The sequence below is a fragment of the Ciconia boyciana genome, chromosome 3, assembly GCF_034638445.1.
Source record: "Ciconia boyciana chromosome 3, ASM3463844v1, whole genome shotgun sequence".
Lineage (NCBI taxonomy): Eukaryota > Metazoa > Chordata > Aves > Ciconiiformes > Ciconiidae > Ciconia > Ciconia boyciana.
The window spans coordinates 4,326,637-4,347,153 of NC_132936.1; the positions used below are offsets into that span (position 1 = coordinate 4,326,637).

General features: G+C 45.9%; 1 protein-coding gene across 2 annotated transcripts; it reads right to left on the reverse strand.

The window, feature by feature from the left end:
- Positions 1-357: 357 nt before the first annotated feature.
- Positions 358-18,952, reverse strand: EFHC1 (EF-hand domain containing 1). 2 transcript variants are annotated; one of them, XM_072858291.1, is made up of 11 exons: positions 18,830-18,952; positions 13,272-13,493; positions 11,383-11,643; positions 9,337-9,486; positions 7,694-7,886; positions 7,156-7,376; positions 6,206-6,346; positions 4,790-5,003; positions 4,009-4,156; positions 2,942-3,158; positions 358-1,004 (listed from the first exon to the last, which is right to left on the reverse strand). In XM_072858291.1, exons 1-11 carry the CDS (start codon positions 18,890-18,892, stop codon positions 933-935), a joined length of 1,902 nt encoding a protein of 633 aa, XP_072714392.1. In that variant the 5' UTR covers positions 18,893-18,952; the 3' UTR covers positions 358-932. The 2 variants fall into 2 exon arrangements, with proteins under 2 accessions (XP_072714392.1, XP_072714390.1); XM_072858289.1 differs by having other exon boundaries at positions 11,383-11,670.
- Between the last annotated feature and the right edge of the window lie 1,565 nt (positions 18,953-20,517).

Below are 20,517 nucleotides of genomic sequence, written 5' to 3' on the forward strand. Positions count from 1 at the left end.
GGTGAGAAGGTCCCTGCCACGTTTACCTTCATGGAGAGATGAGCAGTGTGACTCTAAGTGGAGCACAAGTGTCATAACTCTATTGCTATGCCAGCTGCTCGTTTTCCCTTTTCATTGGCTCTGTCTGGTAAGATGACAGGTTGCATAAGATGGGTTTAGATAGTATCTCAGTCCTAAAACCGTTCTCCCAACCTTTTGTTAAAAAATGCAAAGCTGCTGTCAGCAGATTTGTGTACAGACCCCTGCTACCTCCATAGCTATGTGAGACCTAAACTCACCACTCCATTTCAAGTAAACACAGAATCACAGTTTTGTGGGGGGTTTTCCCCTCACTTTAATCCTTAGCTATTCCAGCCATGAGGTACTTTTATTTAAAGCAGATTTATTAACACTTTTATAGCAGCCATGCATGACTTGCTTACATTCAGACTAGCAAGTGTGAGTTTATCGTGGTCCATGGCAGGGATCTTAGATCTTCTTGCAATGCAAGTAACAATTTAAACTGGCAGTCTTCGCTGCTTGAAGGTGAAAGGCCCCTTTCGACTCTGTAAGAGAAATCTAGAGTGGTTGTCACTCCAGACTTTGGAGAGCTTTAGCTCTAGCAAGCCTTGCTGTACGGTATTAAAAAGCTGAGAGATCAACAGGACAACCTGGCTTTTGTTCTCCAAAGTTCTTTCTCATGCGAGTTTCATTTCGATATCCAGCAGTTGTGAGGTTGAGTTTGGTGGTAGCTTAAAGGGTAGGGAGAGGTTTGGAAGGGAAAAAAGTTAACAAAGTGAGGGTGAAATTAGTTGGCTCTAGTGAGAAGGGAAGGGGGAGAGTGAGTGAAGCAAGGGTGAGGACTAGAGCATCCTTTTTGAAGTACAATGTCTTAAAGTCAACTCAGCTAAAAATTTTATTGCTGGTCTTGGTCTTCAGCTTCTGGGGGATGATCACAAGGGGAAGGCTCTAAGGAAGTCATGGTAGTTTATCTTGTCTTCTCCACAAGAACATAGGTCAATCAGCTGGGAGGAAGAAAAAAACAACAAATAACATAAAAAGTTGGAAGAAGCTCCAAATTTGTTTTTTTAGGGGAAAGTGCCCTAAAAAAGTGCCCAAGAGGTACGGCTTGTGTGACAGAGCAGATCTTACTCCCCTGTGTGGAAGAGCCTACCACCTTAGTAGTTCTGAATCACAGGTAACCTTGAATGTTTATAGATGACACTAATCTATGCAAGGAGAAGAGTTAAAGTGTTTGAGTTTAATCCTGATTGCCTGCTAGGTATCATCACAGTGGCAATAGATCCACCAAAAATAAAGTGTGGCCACGGACTGACAGCCCACAGCAAATCCTTCAGAAACCCCATAGAAATCCCTGCCAAAAATGGGATGGGGGCAGCATATCTGAACAGTGACCGTTCACTGGTGTCGTTTCGGTGTGTGCACATGGCATAAAGTGGAGACGCAGATAACTGAGCTCAGCCACAGCCCTACTAATGAGCCAGTTCTGGTATCCGTGCCTGACCCTGCATTGTGTTACAGAGCTATAGCCTTTTTGTGCTTAAGGGGAAGAAAGAGGGCTTTTGTTTCTTTAATTGCATAACTAATCTCCTTCTGACACCCAGGGAGGTAGAAAAGGTCTAATATCACAGTTCCTTGAAAGGATTCTTCTTCCCCTTGTCGCCTGGAGACAGATTTACTAGGGTTGCTCTTGTGTGACTGACAGCTGTGCTCCTCTCCAATCCAGACAGTAAACTGCCATATGTTTAATTTATAGCACCGCCACACTTCTGGGGGCTCTGGGCACACTCTTATTAAAATTTCAAGAGAGAAGAGAGATGCTGTTAGTGTATAGGTCCTAGATGGGGATTCAAACATGGGGGTTTAGCCTTAATTGTCACAGGTTCCCCACATGCTCTTGGGCATGTCACTTCATCTCCCATTCTCGGAGTGGAAGCAGGAAGGACTGTCACCACATTGTAAATTCCTCAGGGCAGAGTAGTCTCCGATGAACTCTAGTACAGCAAAGCCCTGGGTGCTGGTCAAAAGCCTTATTTAGTGCACATTCAGAAACATAAATACCCTGCTTGCGCACCTTTCTAACCACGGCTGTGATGCTCACAGTTGGCTGGTTTAGAAAATGGGGGTTTTTAGCAAGGGAAATACTCCCTCTGGTTTCTAGATTTCTTTAAACCCTAAGTCTGCCTTTATTGGCCACTAATCTACTCCCTATCACATTATGCTAAGAAAGCATCCTTGCCAGTCATATTCCTGAAAGGATCCTCCATCCCCACTGCATGACTTTTTCTCTTCAGTTTCCCTCACATTGCACACTGTGATCTCCATGTGCTGTTGCTCATAGTGCCCAGCAAGCCTATGTTTTAGTTGTGTTAACCAAGTGGTTATGATTCTAATTTCTTTTTTTTTTTTTTTGGTACAATACTTAGTTCTCAAATCTTCAATTCAGTTGCTATTAAATCCAGAATGCATCTAAGCTTTCCTAAGGCTCATTCCCTAAGCACCTCAGTGTCATCTCTACTCAAGCCCAGGTGTGCTTAAGTCATGACACACTCAGTAGTTCTGCAGTAGCCTATGCCTGATCTCTATCATGACATACAACCTCTTCTGCCCATCTCCGAGACCTGATCCAGCAGGCGTTTTCAGGCTTCACGTAACAGTGCAGCCAAACACTAGGCTGCTCATTTGGGGGGCAACCTGGGTAACATTTCTTGCCTTTACTTAGAGGACAGCAATTATTATCTCCTTCTTTAAGAGATAGGCTCAGTCCAACAGCTCAGCGGCCCTTCTGAATTGGGAGTCTCTTGCCCTTTTCTTGAAGCTGTTCACCTTTGTAGGGTAGAGCAGCTGTTAGTCCCGCCTGGCTAGGGTTGGTTTGTAGAAGAGCTCTTTTGAAGAGCTATAGGAGAGGAATTCAATATGCACAGCACCCCTTCCTTCTGACCTTGTTAACCAGAAAGGCGTTGGTCGGCACACTCAAGCTGTCACAAAGGGCTAAAAACTTTGCTTTGTCCAGGGTGCCTGAGCCATCCTTGTCACACTGAAGAAACGCCTCCCGAATGCTCTTGTTGTTCAAGTACTTATGGAGCTTCAACTCTTCCTGAACCTGCACAATTAATTCATCCAGTTCCTGCTTGCTGGTCCCAAGCATGGGGATGTCACTGTAGAAGAACGGAAGAACAGGACTTCATGTAAAAGCTACTTCTGGCAGCCTTACTGTGACACTTTTGTGCTGGCTGCCCACCATGGCTGGCCAGACTGTATTTCTGAATACACAACATGCTTCTGGAGTTCTTGGTTTTTATGCCAAGCTCATCTCAGCTTGGACTTGGAGATGAAGCTCAGTCTTGATCTTGGAGCATTAGCTAAACTATTTTCCCTTTGCAGGACATTTCCCCCATGCACCTTTTGTCTGCAAGTGCTCTGGGACAAGAAGCGTTTCCTTGTGTGCTCCATACAGTCCCAGGAACTGTATGCAACTCTAGTTTCAACCAGAGCCCCTGAACTACTATGATACTAACTGACTCCAAAGTGTGTTGTGAGGTAATAAGGTTGTTACTGGGTCATCCAAAATGGGTCCAGACAGCTAAAAAAGAGGATGTGGTCTAGGCTCTGATGGGCTGATAAGCACAGCCAGAGCAAATGAAAAAAAAGACTCCATCAACTCTCTGCTGAGCCTGCAACCATCTAGTAGCTCAAGCAGATACTGTTAGCAGCATCTGTTACAGTTAACTGCTGTCTTTTGGGGAAAGATAACTGTGTCCATTTAGCTGAAAGTATCTCTGCTGCTGAGCCAGAGCTGTCCCGCAAGGTTTTTGGGTCAGCATCAGCTGCAACATTATATTATACACACTTGACCCCCCCATATGTGTTCAGACACAGGCTCTTGGAGCTGAATAATCAGCAGAGCAGCCATTAGACAGCAGGCTGGAGCCCACGGAGGCTGCTGGAAATGCCCTTAGCTGTCAACCCTGCGTCTTATTTAGCTCCACGCCATGCTTTGAAGCCTACCTTTTGGCAGTCTCCTTTACCACCTGCCGTGGGCGAAAGTGATCCCTCAGGGACTGCAGTGTTGCCGCGGGGAAACTCTCTGCATTGCTCTCCATATAATTAAGCACGTATTCATCAGCGTCAGTGATTACAAACCTGTGGCCAAACACTGGGGAAGAGGCATTAAAGAAAGCAGTGTTACTTGCCTTTCAGCATAGGTAAGTCACTTCATCATCCAGGAGAGAGCATGGTTTCTCTCTTGTGGCTGGGCTCAGGTTTGAGCGAGCTCTGCTATTTGTTTCAATCGTTGAAGTGAGAATAGTTTCACTGACTCAAAGGGAGTTTTGCTGCAAGAAAAGCAGCTGCTGAGAGCAAAGGCCCCGTGCCTGGGCCTACAACGACTCCCCCGATTAGCACTGGTGTGTTTCTAATATTTCAGTATTACATTTATTTTCCTTACAGGATAGATTTTCCTTACAGGATAGGCGTTTGCTACTGGAAGTCATCTGGCATAGCTTTAACACTGTGAATCCTGGCGGGTCCCAAAATGTAAACGGAACACATACTATGGAGAACATAGCTCTTTTCTTAATTATGTCAAAGGTCCAAACATTGACAGTAACAGAGTTATATCAACGTACACCAGCTGGTGATCTGGAAACTCAAATGTGATGAGAGCCAGAAGGAACAGATCTTTTAAATGAAGGAAGGTATATGCACTGTCCGTGCAATAAATGACATATCAGAGCAGGCACTGGAGACCAAAGCTCAGAGACTTTTATCAATCCAGACTGGATTTTACCTTCAATTGTAGAACCGATGGTGAGGTCAGAGGGCTTATAGTATGTGGCATTCTCTGTAGTAGAGCCTGGTTTGGCAACTCTGGTCTTTCCTAAGTATTTGCCTCCAATGATGCCAGAGTTACGGACTGGGGGTTCATAGATGCTGATCATGTCGTTGGAGAGGAAATAAGACAGGATGAAACGACGCTTTCTGTCCTCAGGGTTTGGTGATTCCTAGAAGAAAGGTAGTGGCTTTGGAAAAGAACATTTGAACCAGGTTTTTCTTTCCTGGGGTGCTTAGGAGTACCTAGTAACCCACTCATAAGCACACAGAGTTCATAGCTTTTTTTATAGCTGACTAAACAAAGTGCTTGATGTAGGCCAAAAGCTACAGATATGCTGACATAGCATAACAAAGCCCTAGACAGCATTGTATCTGAATTTCAAAGGTTACTTGGTCTAGTCAGGCTAACAGAAGCAGAATCTGGGCTGCAGTGACCAAGTATATTCAGTGTTTCCACAAACTGAGTAATCCAAGAGAAAGGAATGTCCTATATGGAATGATTCATCACAGAGAGAGACGGGCTGTAAAATTCAGTATTAAAGTTATACTTTTCATTATAATGAGTGCCTGAGAGAGGTTGGTGCTGCTTCCAGCTCTTAGTCACAGGAAGACACTCCCCTGACACACCAGTACTTGCTTAGTTTAAAATTACGTGGATCTGAACTTGTCAGCTGTGACCTTTAGGAACTCCTGTACAATAGGGAGAAGAAATCAGGCCTTATTCACCCTGAGTGTTTGGAGAGGGCAGGCACCAGGCAGCACAGGAAATGCCATCGCTACTGCTGGATATGCCAGAGGCTCCTTGCATAAACCAACTGTAAAGCTGGCGCAAAGGCCAGGGCCTGAATGCCATTGTCGTGGGTGGAAAGCACCGTCCCCATGGACTCCACGGCTTCTCTGCTGGCACTTGGCTTCTCTGCTAGCACAGCCCCTTGCTGGCTGCTGCGGTCAGGACTAGCCTGGAGAAGGACAGGTGCTGGGAGCAGCAGAGAGACAGCAAGCTCACACTTGTGGCAGCAGTTGAAGGCAGGCAGAGGCACAGTGCCCAGTTGCAATGCTGTTTCAGTTAGGGCCATCTGTCACGTGCTGATGTCAGTGGGAGTTTTTCCATAAATGGCTGTGGTTTTGGAGCATGTCTGTTTTGTACTTTGTGGCCTTGTTTTTTTCTACCTTTGTGTGCTACTAATTGTCACAGCAAGTACACAATAACTCAACGGCATCCCCTGAGGGGCACTCATTTGGCTTGGGGAACTCTCTTTTTCCACTGGCACAGGGGAGAATTTGCCAACAGCTTTGTCTGAGCAGGCTGTTCCTCCCATCCTTCTGACTCTACAACATAAGCTGGCACTAGACCATCAAGGAAAGCACTTACCAGGGCCACCTGGTATCGCAGCACCTTGTGGTCATTCTCTAGCATCTTAATTACATCTTTCCGGGGAGGCTTTGGAAGCAGAGAAAAGCAGTTCTGAAGAGAGTCTTCAAGGATGCCAAAACCATTATAGGGAGGAATTACCTGCATCCAGAGGAGATATCAAGCATAAACAGCTGAAAGTAAGAACAAGACAATGTTTGCAAGACAGTTTATGAGAAACCATCTGTTTGGAAAGAAATCTTCTGTCACCAGGTAGCAATAACTGTGACATCCCGCCCAGTAGAGACGCTACTAGCCCAGACATGTGTTGGACTCCTTACTTACAGAAAACACTTAAGAGAATTAAGAAAACCTGAAATTCAGAAAGCCAGGTAATTTCTCTGAATGAAGAGACTAGGGCTATACTAATAACTAAACCTCCCTGTGCACAGGAATTCAGTCATCTATATGGTTACACTGTTAACCTAATCCCCATCGGGTTTGTGGTCTAGGCCAGCTAGCACTCCAAACCAGTCCTAGGCTCAGTTTGGGAGGTAACAAGGGCTGTGACCATCCCCAGTAGGCAGTTTGGACTTAGCAACCGAGTTTGGAGGGTAAGGAAGAGTTTAGTAGTATGAGTGCAGCCATACCGTGACAGTTGGCTTTCTAGCCAAAACCAAATCCTGACACTGTTTAATTTTCTAGTATAGACATAATCAGAGTTCTTTCTACCACTATCAGCAAGTGCTTTGTCCTTTACAGTATTAGAAATCAACAGTTTCAGAGGACTTTCATTTTTATATTGGTTATGACCATTCTTGCCCTGTCTTTTTCAAGTTACTTGCTCTTTTCTTTAAGCTGAACTTGTTTACTGTAGGGTCTTACTAAGCTGAACCTATACTTTACTATAAAAGTAAGCTTATACCCACTGCTTCCTTCCCTCCCTTCCTTTAAGAAATTGTTTGCAGTACCTGTGGAACTTCCTCAAGTGGTTTCTTCTTTATTTCCACTGGCTGGAAGTCTGTGATGCCAAATTTGTCACGATAGAAGTTTCGTGTGAATTCATCGCAATCGTAGATGAAGAAGGCGCGTCCAAGCAGGGTCGTAGATTTTCCGACAGCAAAATCTTTAGCTGTGTACCACTCAAGTACCTCCTGATCAGAGATCTCCAGCACACAGCTTGGGAAGGTCTCTAAGGACAAGGGAGCAAAAGGAAAAATAAATCAATCAGGTAGATGTTAACATTTCCTAGTGAAAAGGGATACAAAAGCAAGCTGTATAAATAGCTCCAGGGAGCTGCTGGTACTGCTGTCCTGCCACTGTTTCCCAAAAGATAAAGAATTTAGTGATCATTTAAAGAACTTTTCTTTGGCCAAAAACCAGTGACACTTGGAATGTTCTCAGCAAAAATTCTCCAGACTCAGTGTACCTCTGACACAGCCACCACATATGTGTCTACCCACCAAGGCACTTCAGCACAGACAGGTGTGCTGGCCAATCTAAACTTACTTTTCTTGTCCACAAAGGTTTTGGGCAAGCGCTGGCGTTTTATCAGTATTGGGAATGGGTCTCTACCATCATTTTGCTTGTAGACTTCCCGAACCTCCACTGTGTCATCTGCCAAGTAGTAATGGATGATGTAAGGCCGATTCTCACCAAACATGCTGTCAGTGTCATCCCACATGGCATAGAAACGAAGGACCTGGGGTGGAGAAAAAAGAGGCAGAGAAGACAAACATGGATTAGAATTACTAATGCTTTGTCCAAATGAAGTGGGTTGAAATGGGTTGGGTGATTGGAAGCATCTCACCAATCTTCTCTGCCAGGTACAGAGGAACCAAGTCCTTGTACTGTGGGTACTGGGATGAATGGGCTGCTGAGGCAGCAGTGGGAAGGGCAGCAGGGGCCTGGAGTGCTGGACAGGCCTGGCTTACCTCGACAGAAGCAAGTGAGAGAGAACAGTTTATGCTAAGATAAGAAATCTAGTTCAGGAAGCATGAGGAAGATGGGGGGCGGGGGAAGTGATTAAAAAGCAGCAGAAAATAATTGCCCAGGAATGAGTAGGGAAGTAGTCTTAAGGGAAGTGATTTTTATAATAAAACTTAATACAGCAAGACAGAATCTGGTTTTTACTCTTAAACCTCTTCATGGCCAATTCTTTACTACTCTCATGCTGAGGAAGGCAGAGGGGAAGGCACCTGGCAGTCCTGAGGAGGCTGCATTCACTGCAGACCCCATCTTATTTCTGCCTAGTGGAAATATCATCTTTTAATGCCACCGAAATCAAATTCTTCACATTGAGATGCTCAAGAGTTCCCCAAGGTACATCTCCTAAACAGGCAGCCCAATAGCTGTTGCAAGCAGAGTTGGCCCAGCACAGACTTGAGTCACTAAAGCTAAACTGGCAGTAAAATGGCAGGCATGGCCCAGCTTGCATCCACACAGCAAAACTGTCTGCTCCCCTCAAAACAGGGTGACCATATCCAAAATGGCAACTGGATATGATCCTGACCTGTGCTAACTAACACCTGGCTGATGGTCAGGAACTGTTTGATTGATAGCTGGCTAGGGACAATATGCAGAACTGAGGTCGTGTCCTGGCCCCGTTTTATTTTCTAGTATAGATGCAGTCTATAGGATTTCTTACATTGTTGCTAGATGAAAAGAAGAAGATCCAGAGGAGCAGGGAGGAGAGTTTTAGTTAACTGTGTGCACAGGAAGAATTCAGTCAGAGCAAGTGGCATTTGTTTTTGTCTGAAATTCTCCACTCTGGCACCTGGCATCAATGTTTTTGGGGAAGAGAGGAGTGGATGCAGCACTTTTGTGTAAGCATGTGTATTAGAACTGCATCTGGCTCTATCTGCTAACTTCCCGAGGCAGGTGGCTTATCTCACCCCAACGGAAAGCAAGAGAGAGATGGAGGATCTAGAGCATAGGCTCTGCAATCCAAAGAGAAGCTGTTCACAAGGCACAAAGCCCAGTAAAAAGATAAAAGATTTTGTTTCTTACTAAAGCCAAGAAAGAAGCAAAACTGGAGTCTGTTCAGTGGACTGAGATTTTTTAGAATGAGTAAGGTTGTAGACACTTACAAAACTCGGGTTTCAATAACACATATAGTCTGTCATGTGGGTAATCACTACCAGCTCTCTCACCTGCTTGTCGTAAGTCAGAAACTGTTTGAGTTGGTCGAAATCCGATGGTGTGATGTACTTGCGCATAGGCATCCGACGCAGTTCTGTGTAAGGATCAAAAACCATTTTCTCTGGAGGGTTCAGTTCAATTCCTTGGCTCTCCAGGAACACCTAGGAAGGTCATCTAAGGTATTAATGCTGAGTTCTGAAGGTAAGAGGTAACTAGAGATTACAGATGGGCAGAGATTACAGATGTAACAGAGATTACAGATGTAACTAGAGATTACAGATAGTTACAGAGGTAACTAGAGATGACAGATTAGTGTTGTCAGAACACTGCAAGTTCATTCCTCACAGACCACCAGCCTGCAGGAGCATTAGTTCTACCACAATAGCAAACACAATATAAGATGACCAAGATGCTTCTGTTTAAGCTGCTTCCTAGCTTTGCTTGCCCTTTAATTACTCAGGGCAGTCCTGTCCTCAACATCCTAACTCAGATTTTACTTGAGCACAGTTTTCCTTGGCCTTAGGGCTTTAAATGGAGGATAACTGTCAGTTGGTCTCTTTTATGCAAACAACAAAATTTAAATTAGTGCATAACTGCGGATGTAGTCCATTGGAATTTGCAAGAGACCTAGGGCTCCCCAGTGTGTCAGACAGTGGAAGTTTGTGTTACCCATACTAGGCCCACCAAGGCCCTTCGGGCCACGAGGATATGTACCAGAGTGGCAGCTTCAGTCCATCTTTCAGGAGGAGTACTTTTGCCACAGAAAGTGTATAATTTGTTTGTTTATAAAGAGATTTTTTGCTTACCTTAGATGCATCAACAAACTCTAGGGTTTTACTTGTGTACTCACATCAGTCACCCAAAACAATCTCTGAAGTCAATGGACTTCTTCCCTTTTTGGCCTTGGGAAGTGGCCCATGAAAACATTGCGCCCAGGAAGCACCTATGCAAACATCTCCAACAGGCATGTGAGATCACCCTGAAGACTCACAAAGCAGGTTCACACTTTCAGACTCACTATTTTCTGGTCTGGAGGATGCCAGTTAATGATAAATAGACTAGCGGCCTTGAGATGTAGACCCACATAGCTCATTTCATGTTTTCCATCAACCAACCAATATTTACATGAGAACCAGCTCTTCATCTGATGTGAACTGAGTTTAACAGTCATCCAATTCCAGCAGAGCTGGCCCCACATGTTCTCAACAGCCACATATATACCAATATATTATACATGCTTGGGAACGTTCCTGGGCACTGAGGCCAACTGGCAAGGAACAGCCTGCATCTAAACTCTCTCAGCCTCCAGGACAGGTTGGCTGCACACAACTCACCTATTGGGAATGGTCCCTGGAGCATTCTGACTCCTGGACTGCTCCTGAGAATTGCTTGGAAGAATAGTAGTTGACCAGGGCTGAGATTATACTGGGGACAATCTAATAGGATACCATTATACTGGTATGTGTTATTATTTGTTATTGGATTGTTATTATTTCATTTACTGGTACAGAAATAGCCAGAAATAGAAAAGCAGGCAATGAGTAAACTCTCTTTGAAAGGTCATTTAATACCATGATTCTTCAATCAACCCACAGATCATGACCGCTCTTCTGGCTTGGCTGTAGATGGGTGCAGAGTTACTGACTGCATTCCCTTCCCCTATTCTTAAAAGAAGAGTATTAAGTCAGAAAAGAGTTAGGATCAGTAATTTGCCTCTCACATATGCACAGTGTTTCTTCTGGACTCTAAGCAGTTAAACTGTTGTACACACAGAAATGAACTTAGAATTTGTATAGTAAGGAGAAGTCCTGAGGACAAAATATGGACTCCCAGCACCCTGGGGCAAAAATACTGGGCAATTAATATGCCCTCAGCAAATATCATACCTTGAACTCCCCATTGATCTGAAGAAAGAAGTCTTCAGAAAAAGCAAGATGAAAGATTGCAAGCAACCTTATTCTGAAAGCTACAGATGCAGGCTACTGGACTCTAATAGGACTGGCCACCTGTAATTCCCAGGATTCTCTGTGTCCATGTTCTCAGTACAAGCAACACACCTGTGTGAATGGGTCACAGTCGACTATGCGGTATATCCTGCCATACATGGTGATGTTCATGCCCCGATTCAGATCTTTCCAGTGGTAATGATCTCCACGGTCATTCTTGGGCACCCGGTGGCGTCTGATAAGTTTGCCTTGAGGAAGACCAGAGTTCTGCACAACAGGCTCTATGACGGACATGCTGTCATCTTCCAAATAGTAATAGATACCCACTTGGCGGATCCGGTAATGCTCTTCTGCGGAGAGAGGAACATCTTCCTGGAAATAGGCATCAAACTTCAAAATCTGCCAAAGGGGCAGTATCCCAAAGGGAGAAAGACAGAAACAATATGAACACCACGATTAGTCTATTAAGGCAAATAATTTATTTGTAATGCGCTTTGGCAGTGCAAAGTTACTGGATTGTAATCTATAAAATCATCGAAGCCAGCTGTAGCCTAATCTGTGACTGACGGCAGAGGCATCATGAGGGCTTTTATCAAGACCTGCCTTTTAGAAATTTTGTACACTTGAGACAGGTGTAAAAAATTCAGCCTTTTCCCTACTCCTCCTTGATCACCTGCTATCTCACCTACTGCCAGATGCTTGGTTTCTGCCAGTAATCTAGTTTTCTGACATACATGACTTTCTTTATTATTGTCAACTTTGCAGACCCTGATTTAGGGAAGTTATCAGGAGATTTTAGTAAGGAGTTCAACCACATCTGTGGGTTTTAAAATCTGCATGGGTCATCTGAAGTCACATCTATTCAGCACTGACAGCAAAAGCTAATCTGTGCTGGAGAAACAAGGAGAGAAATCAGGGTGCAGAGAAAATGCACCCTGCCAAAAGCCAGTCAGTCACAGTTCCTGTGCTTGGCAGAAGTATGAGGAATATTCTCTCCAGGATCATTCATTGCCCCTAAGAAGATGTAGGTGGCCAATCAAGCCTTGCATACCCAGCCTACATCAACCCAGAGGCCTAGGTAATTAAGCAATGATAAAGCCAGCAAGTTCCTACCAGCCAGCAAAAGTGCTTCAAAAGGGACCGTGACTTCCCCCAGCAGCACTGGGGCCCCTGCTGCTACTCTGGCTTGAATGAAGGGGCAGAGAAGTATCTGACAGATTGAACGGCAACATCTACATTACTCTGAAGGAATAGCCTCAGTAATTAACACAGCACATCTGTTCCCCAGACTGTCTCACAGATGGGCTGAGGGTTGGCTGCAGACTGCCTTTCCAGGCCTGCCTGGCAGCGTGCAAACCCCTGCACGCGTTCAGGTCTGCTGAGCCTTGCACACTTTGCAGCGACTGCTCTGTCTATGGCTGCGGCTGCACTCGCCGGCTTGCAGTCTGTGCCACTGACACATTTAAAATCAAGGGTCAGCTCAGGACTGCTCCAAGCAGACACACAGCCACCTCCTAGTCCAATACAATCACCAAGATATAACACAGGAAGTACTAATGGAACAGTACAGGCTGTAACACGCTGTGGTCACAAACACAAGCTTAAATAGATAGACCACAGTTAAACAGTCTAACAGGGTCCCCATTGCAGACTCTTTTACAGTTTAAGCTCAGTTACAATCTCAATATAGTTTTGGAAACACAGAAGGCCAGGCTGTGGTTTACAGGGCAATGGTTATAAACTGAAGCTTTTCAGAGTTAATCAAACTTCTTTTCCAACGCCTGCTGGAAATGCTCTAGCGTAACTTGTGTCTTACATCGTTTACGTATTATAATCCTCCTCCAGAGCAAAGAAAGCCTCTTTCAGTCTGAGGTTCAGCTGTCTCTGACTAAGGGCTATGGCATCTGAAAACTGCTGTACGCTGTCCCACGAACCCTGGAGCTGACTGTTTATGTCTCTGAACTTGGCCAGCGATATTCCTGGAATAAGCTTCTTTATACCTTTTTGTCAAAAGCCACGTGTGCTGGAATGAAGCCTGAAGGCGGAGCATGCTTGGCTTGCCCGTAGGTCAGCGTGGGTCTCTTGTTGGATAATTCATCTAATTCAGCTTGAGAAAGCTGATTCACATATAGTCGCTCCCCACCGATCCCCACTGTTGGCAGCCGAGAAAAGGCAAATCCATTTTTGTAGCCCAGTGTCTGGGACCGATGAAAAGATGTTTTCTGTGGAAGGAAATCCAGCTGTTAAAATACTACATGCACTTAGTAGATATGGCTACTGAAAGCACAGAAAAACAGTAAAAGAGTGTAATATCCAGAATGCCTCCCCAGCATTTTATTATAACCTACTGCCACAGTTATTTACAATCAGACTTTACACTTAGATCAAGAAGGCTGAAAAAACAGTAAGTGGCTGGAGGAACAACGCATCAGAGTGAACTCAAATCCTAGCACTGGCACAGGCTTCCCAAGAGCTTAAATCACTTATTTTCCCTATTGCCACCATTCTCAGTGCCTAGAATGGGGTGACAGCACTTTATCTGCCCCAGTATTTCTCTCACAAACTCTTTGTTCCCTACTCTGTGGTACGGCAGTACAGAGCACCGTGGGACCTCATCGTTATTGCCTCACGGTGCTCCCTTGACTATTACACCTTGTGCACCCTCTGTGTTTTCCGTTGCTATTTATTTTGTTAACCCTCTCCTGGGGATGATATTCACAGGATTTTCTTCGCTGGGCTAAATCAAGGTGTGTCATGCCCACGTAACTGCAATTATGAAACGTACCAAAGCACATTAGCTGTTTTACCACGTCTCTCTGCAGTCCATGCAAGGGTCACACCTTAAATAACCACAACCACAGTGTAAGACCCTGTAGCAGATTAATGAGAAGCCTGATAAGACAAGAAGAGTTCTATCTTTGTGAGCACTGTATAATGTTGGCTACAGGATTCACCTGTTATTTTTTGCTTCATTGGTTTAATCTTCGTTTTGAGCTTCTTGGAGCGTTTCACCTGTCTTTGCTGTCTGCCTCATGCCAACTACTGAGCCATTCTTCAAGCTAAAATAATTATCCAGATGGCACAGGAAGGTCCCTGCTTTGCTTAAGGACACACAAGAAAATGTCAGAGCTGTGAACAGGACCTGAACTCTGTCAGCCCAGTCCTGTTCTTCACTACTGAAGATTAGAATCGGACTTGAGGGACACCAAGCTACTCAACTTGCTGTACAGTCCACCATACCTGGCACTTCACCTGCAATCCTGAAAACATTCGAAATAACACGTCTGGCTGGTCCCACTGGGCTTTCAACATTTAATGCTCCAGAGAAAGCAGGAGAAATTGTGAGTCCCTGATAATAAAATCCCTAACTTTACCATGACTTTTGCCAAGTAAAACAGAGTTGTACGCATTTCTAGTGCTGAAGGAACAAGCTTCAGCTCCTTTTCCAGACCCAGACTTGCAATCAGTCCAACCTCAGGCATGTGAACCACTTCTTCTCCACCCCCTCCCTCACCCCTCATGGTTAAGCCTCTAATCTTATTTCTACCTTCAAGGCCCCACTTGAATTTCACATAATTGCCTGTTTTCTCTTTAAACTGGTACTATGGATCTTGCAGTGCTGTGGACAGAGCAGTTAGGAAAACAGGTGAAAACAAGGGAGCTTACTGAAGACGTTAACAGAATGCCTTATAAATATTAGCCCTGCCACAGAACTGCCATTTCCTTCTGTTAAATAAATACCAAGGGAAAGCTGTGGAAAAAATATTCAAGGAAAACCAGGAAGTTTGTCTTTAAATTGGGCAATATCAGTGTTTGTCTGAAGTGCACAGGCTTTTAAGGGCCCACAGTTGCCTAAAGAAAACACCTCATAAATTCGTAAGACTCCCAAAGTTGATAGGCTCTCCAAGTGAGCATGGATGCCAGATAACATCTCACAGTATCAGGTGACTAATGTAAACTTAAAAGGGAAAACCCAGAATGTAAACTCCTAATCTCAGCTGCTGCCAGTCCATATCTGAAGAAATTCTGCTGAATTAAGTCCTTCTTTTTGCCAAGTCTATAATGCTTCATACAAACACCGTTCCCCCTCCCAGTGTCTCTGTTCCTCTGTCACATGAGCACTAAGCAATAACAATACTATCTTATTTGAACACAGATGTTTTCTTCAGCACTTCACAGCATTCACTTGGAAAACAAGTATCGCAATGCCCATTTTATAGACTGGAAAATTGAGGCAAAGTGAGTTGATAGCATTCACTGGGGCTCATCCTGAGGAACACAGCAAAGCCATTTCTGGAGTCCAGATCTCCTTAAAACATTACAAATACTTCAAGTTACTCTAAAATAATGATCTGCTCTGCTAAGTCCCATGGGTGTTTCTTACATAGACACACAGCGCTGATGAAGTCAGTAGAAGCATTCGCATGACTAAAGCAGACAGGTTTTTTACTGATAGAGGAAATAATATTTTGCTAGGGGCAGAATTTTGCATTGCAGATTTCCAAGACATTATAAATGATACTGAGGAAATAATATCATCAAGCTGAGAATAATTCTGAGATAACCTTTATTACTGCATGACTAAGAGTATTCGTTGTGAGTAAATGACTCAACTGTTGAAGAACTCAGTCGTCACTGACTTAGAAAATAGTTTGACTGTTCATGCTGGAAGGCACCACTAAGACTGGTACGGTGACAATTTATCTTTGAATAATCCTAATCCACAAGCAGAACAAAGAAAAGAGAGGGTCCTATTTAGGAGAACAGAGAAAACTGGGTTCCCACAAAAGCATCCAGAATGATCTGGACTGGGTTTACCAAAGCCCATTATGACACAGTCCTTGTCAAGAGCACATCATGTCAAAAGCACATCTGTCAAATAGGTATTAGTGACAATACCACCACTGGTCTAAGAAACATAGGACAATATCTTCCAAAGGGAGCACTAGATCCCTTCACTGTTGTTAAGATCCTTTAGAGGTTCCTCCCTGCTCCCTCTGAGGAGCAATCAAAAGTTATAGAAATTTCTATCACAAGGATACCTAGGAAATACTGTAGTGTCCTCTAGAAATATCAGGAGCATTGCAGTGGCAGAAGATGGAAGGGAAGCTTTCCTCCTTTAGGAGAATTAGCATTTCCATTGGAAGATCAAATAAACTGTGTCCTGGGAAGTAAAGAGGCTCTGTGAGTGATATGGGAAGAGCAGAGTGGGCTGACCTGCAGCAGGGCTCACCATCACTTGAGAAGATGTGCCAAAGGGTAGACTGGATTGGTAAGAGGTTCTCTCTTCTGTAGAGCACAATCTAGGGGACGTATCCAGAAGACATGGAAGTGCTTGTTTTAGAGGTGTCAGTTTTCAATGGGAATATCAAGGACAAGGACTATCCCAAGGTATGTCTCTTTTTTTTTTTTCAGTACAGCATGTCCCATGAAAAATGTTCACATGCAAGTACATGAGGTTCCTTATCCTGGAATACCAGAGCATACTGGGGCCCTGTTCTCCTGATGACCAGGCAACTTGGACGTATTGGGAGGAAACAGGGGGAAGAAAGGGCCTCACTCGGAATACGGAGCCTTATGGAAATGGAGCAGCCTGTTCTTAAGGATATTAAGTTCCAGGGAAATGTAAGGCATGCCCTGGTCTATCTGTTCCCTACAAAAGTCTGGGAGCATTGCTTCTGAGGGAAGCAGTCAGGATATCGGTTTCTCAAACTGACATTAGTAGCATTGAGTTGAAGTTGAGCAATGGTGTCAAGATTCAAGATGTTAGTTCCCCAGGGAGAAGGAAGGGCAGAGCTGTCAGCTGCTGTGAAACAGTACTGGAAGGAACTCAGGGAGTATCAGTTCTCATCTGTGGTACTGCTTCCTCAAGAGGATACTGGGAGGATTTGGAGTTATCAGATCCTTAGTGGGCCATTGGGAATGGGGAAAAGGAGAGATTGCTTCCTCATTTAGATATAAATTCAAGTGCAGAGGATGAGGATGAGGATGAGACTACTTCTTCCAAGGAATCTGGGAGCAGCTGAGAGGGCCTCACTTCCTTGGGATGATCCTGGAGGCTGTGGAGGTGTCAGTTCTGTGGAGGGATACCAGTTCTCTGAAGACTATCAGGTTCTCATATTCCAGACCATTAGCTCTCTATGGACTATCAAAGATTCAGTTCTCCAGGCAATACCAGGACAGCATTTGTGGAAGTATCAGAGCTTTGAAGGAGGGGGTATCAGGAAGGTATTGATTGCCCAGGAGATTGGTGACTTCAGGGTCTATCTGTCCCTCTAAGGGTGGTGGGTGGATCCAGGACATAACTGTACTGGGATGGTTTTGGGGATTAATTCCTGGTGGAGGACTGCTTGAGGTTTGGACAGTGTTGGTTCTCCTGGGTATATCAAGACAGTTGAGGGGCTATCAGGTGAGTTTATAGGTCCTGATTCAGGGCAGTATCAGAATGAGTAGCAGATTCAGAACACATCCCTTTGGGAAAACTGAGATGGTTCACAGAAACAGTAGTTTTCCTGGGGGAATCAGGTTTCAAGACTGTAAAGTGAGTTTGGGGATACTCCTTCCCTTGGGTTATCGCAGGAACTGGTGGGGGAACTATTGGATGGATTCAGGGGTACTGGATCTCCATGGGGTGAGTTTGCAGATAGTAGTTCTGCAGTTATAGAGAAAGCTTTTGGGGTCTCAAATGAGGCTGGGGGAAACTACCTCTCCAAGGCTATCAGGACAATTTCAGGGGTTATCAGATGGGTGCAAGATGCAGTGAGTTCCTTAGGGACAAGACTAGAGAGTACCAGGTCCCCTGGAGGGTGGGCTGAGGGATACCTGGTCCCCTGGGAACAGACTTTCAATTACATTGGGAGAACTTAGGGAGTACCAGGTCTGCTGTGGGTGGGGTCAGGGGATACCAGGTGGGTTCAGAGAGTTCAGGTCCCCCAGAAGTGAGTTCAGCAGATATTTGTTGGCTTTGGGAAACACCAAGTCCCCTGAGGGAGAGTTCAGTGGGTATTAGGTCTACTGGGGAGCATCAAATGAATTTACAGGTCTCTTGGGGGTCACTTCACAGGGTACCAGTTCCTCTGAAGGGTGTCTGGTGAGTTTTGAGGGGTACCAGGTTCACAGGACAGGGGTTCACAGGACACCAAATCCCCTCAGGGATATTAGGTGAATTCGGGGGGTATCAGGCCTCTTAGGGGAATTAGAGGTGGTCTGAGGGAATATGAGCTTCCCTCAGGGTGGGTTCAGGGGGTAACATGTCCCCCGGGGGAATATTAGGTGAGTTTAGGAGTACCAGGTCTCCTGGGGAGTTAGAGGAAGGTCTGAGGGAGTACCAGGATCCCAGGGGGTGTCTTCAGGGGGTACGAAGTCCCCCGGGGGAGCCGAACAGGGTGCAGATCACTGACGAGTCCCTGGAGGAGGTGGGGGGTGTAGAGCCCCGGTTCTCAGGGAGGCTCTGAGGGGGGCACCTGCTAGGCCAGGCCAGACCGGCCTTGGGGGTGTCGCAGGGAAATGGGGGCGCGGGGTCCCCGGGAGGCAGGGTAGACCGGGCGGCTGCGCTCACCATGGGATCCCTGAAGGCGTAGCCCGGGAGGAAGGGCAGGCCCGGCCCCGGCTCCGAGCTCATGGCGGCGGAGGCGCTCCCGCCCCGGCCTCCGGCGACGCCGTCTCCACGGCAACCGCGGCCCGCCCAGTGCGCAGGCTCGCCGGGAAGCACATGCGCACCGAGCCGGGCGGAGTTCCGCGCCTGCGCGGTGAGCGACAGGGAGGCGTTGCCGTGACAACGGAAGGGCGGGAGGGCGGCCGGTGGAGCCTGTCCGCGGCGCAGGGCGGGGGCCGCTGGGCTGGGCCGCCCCCGGCACGCTGGGAAGGGGGGCCCAGGGTGCCCTCGTCCCCGCAGTGGGGAAAAGAATCAGTCCCGGGAGCCGTGGAAAGCATTAATCCTGTTTTCTTACGGATTTGAGCGCGCTTGGGTCTACTCCAACACAAGCTGCCGCCATGTTCCTCCTCCCCCTCACGCCCAGCCGGGGCCTTTCAGCATCCCACAGCGTAAACTCAGTATTGCCTCTGCCGGGCCCTCACCCCCTCGGCACAGCTGGGCTACGTCCGTGCTACTAAAATCTCTTGGCTTCCAAAACGGGTGGCGGCCTCCAGGCCACCTTTTGGGAGTTGTCCCTGCCCTATGCTGTTCCCAGGGAGAGGAGTAGCCGTGAAGGGCCAAAGCCATACCTGGAGTGCTCAAAACATTTTAACAGAAGTGATTGTGCTGGTTTATTATGTATGTAGTATATGTATTAGCTGTGAAATAGTGGGGTTTGTAATATGTAGCACTGACGTAGTTCCTCTCTTAAACACAATTTTTATCTCTTTCTGAAGGAAGCGGCAAAAAGAAGCAGCAGCAGGGCCATCTAGGAAAAGGCGGTTGTGCAAAAGTCACTCCCAAATGTAAGAGATAAAAGAGAGCCAAGTCAATTACCACGGAGAAAAGAGTTTTTTGTATGTCTTTCTCTTGGTCTCTTTATCAACGGTACACGAGACAGGCCAGGCTACAATTCAAGGGCAGGCAGCAGGATCTGAGAGTTTTGTAAGCAGAAGTCAAGCAGAGAGAAATGCAGCCAGACCGTCTGTCTAAGCATGGTGTGGGAGAGAGAAGAAAGCCAGCTGGTGGGAGATAAAGAATGAGCCTGATGAGCTTAGAAAGGAAAATAATAGCTTGAAGGCCAAGCAGGGCTAAAAGAGCTGGATCTGAAAGACAGCAAGCTGCTAATGTGACTGCTGACTCAGATGCAGGTGCTGGGACTGAAGCGCTCTCTCTGATTTCTCCTGCTCTGATATCCAAGCACCATTTAGCAGGTGTCCTGAACTTAGCAAGGACCAGGGCCTTCCTCAGAGAAGGAAGCTTGCCTCCGTGGGCCATGGTCATCCTCTAGGAGAGTGACAGCAACTTTTTAACAAGGCTGTGTGGCAGAGTGCCCCTGTGCACAGCTTGCAATGGGGCAGGTGCTATCCTGCTCTTTGCATGAGTAGGGAACTAGGGCCAGGAGATTTATCCAGGGTCACAAAGTAGGATCTTAGGCTCTGGATATGAGCAGGGACAGGACTGGAAGACTGTGGTCCCAGTACGTTCCTCCTGGGTGTTTTAAGGGAGATGGGAATGAAGAAAGGAAGATTAAGGAAAGCCATAGCAAAAGCTGGTACTGTCTCAGGAACAGTGACCATAAAGCATGAAAGAGGAGAAATGGGGAATAAGGA

Bases quoted from the DNA above. Each gene is read 5' to 3' on its own strand.
- EFHC1 (XM_072858289.1), bottom strand. From the start codon at position 18,892: ATGAGCTCGGAGCCGGGGCCGGGCCTGCCCTTCCTCCCGGGCTACGCC. The intron at 7,887-9,336 runs GTGAGAGAGCTG...TCTCCACCCCAG, and splicing joins TTCTGACTTACGACAAGCAG to GTCCTTCGTTTCTATGCCAT. The intron at 4,157-4,789 runs GTAAAATCCAGT...CCTCTTCCCCAG, and splicing joins CATCGGTTCTACAATTGAAG to TGTTTGGCCACAGGTTTGTA.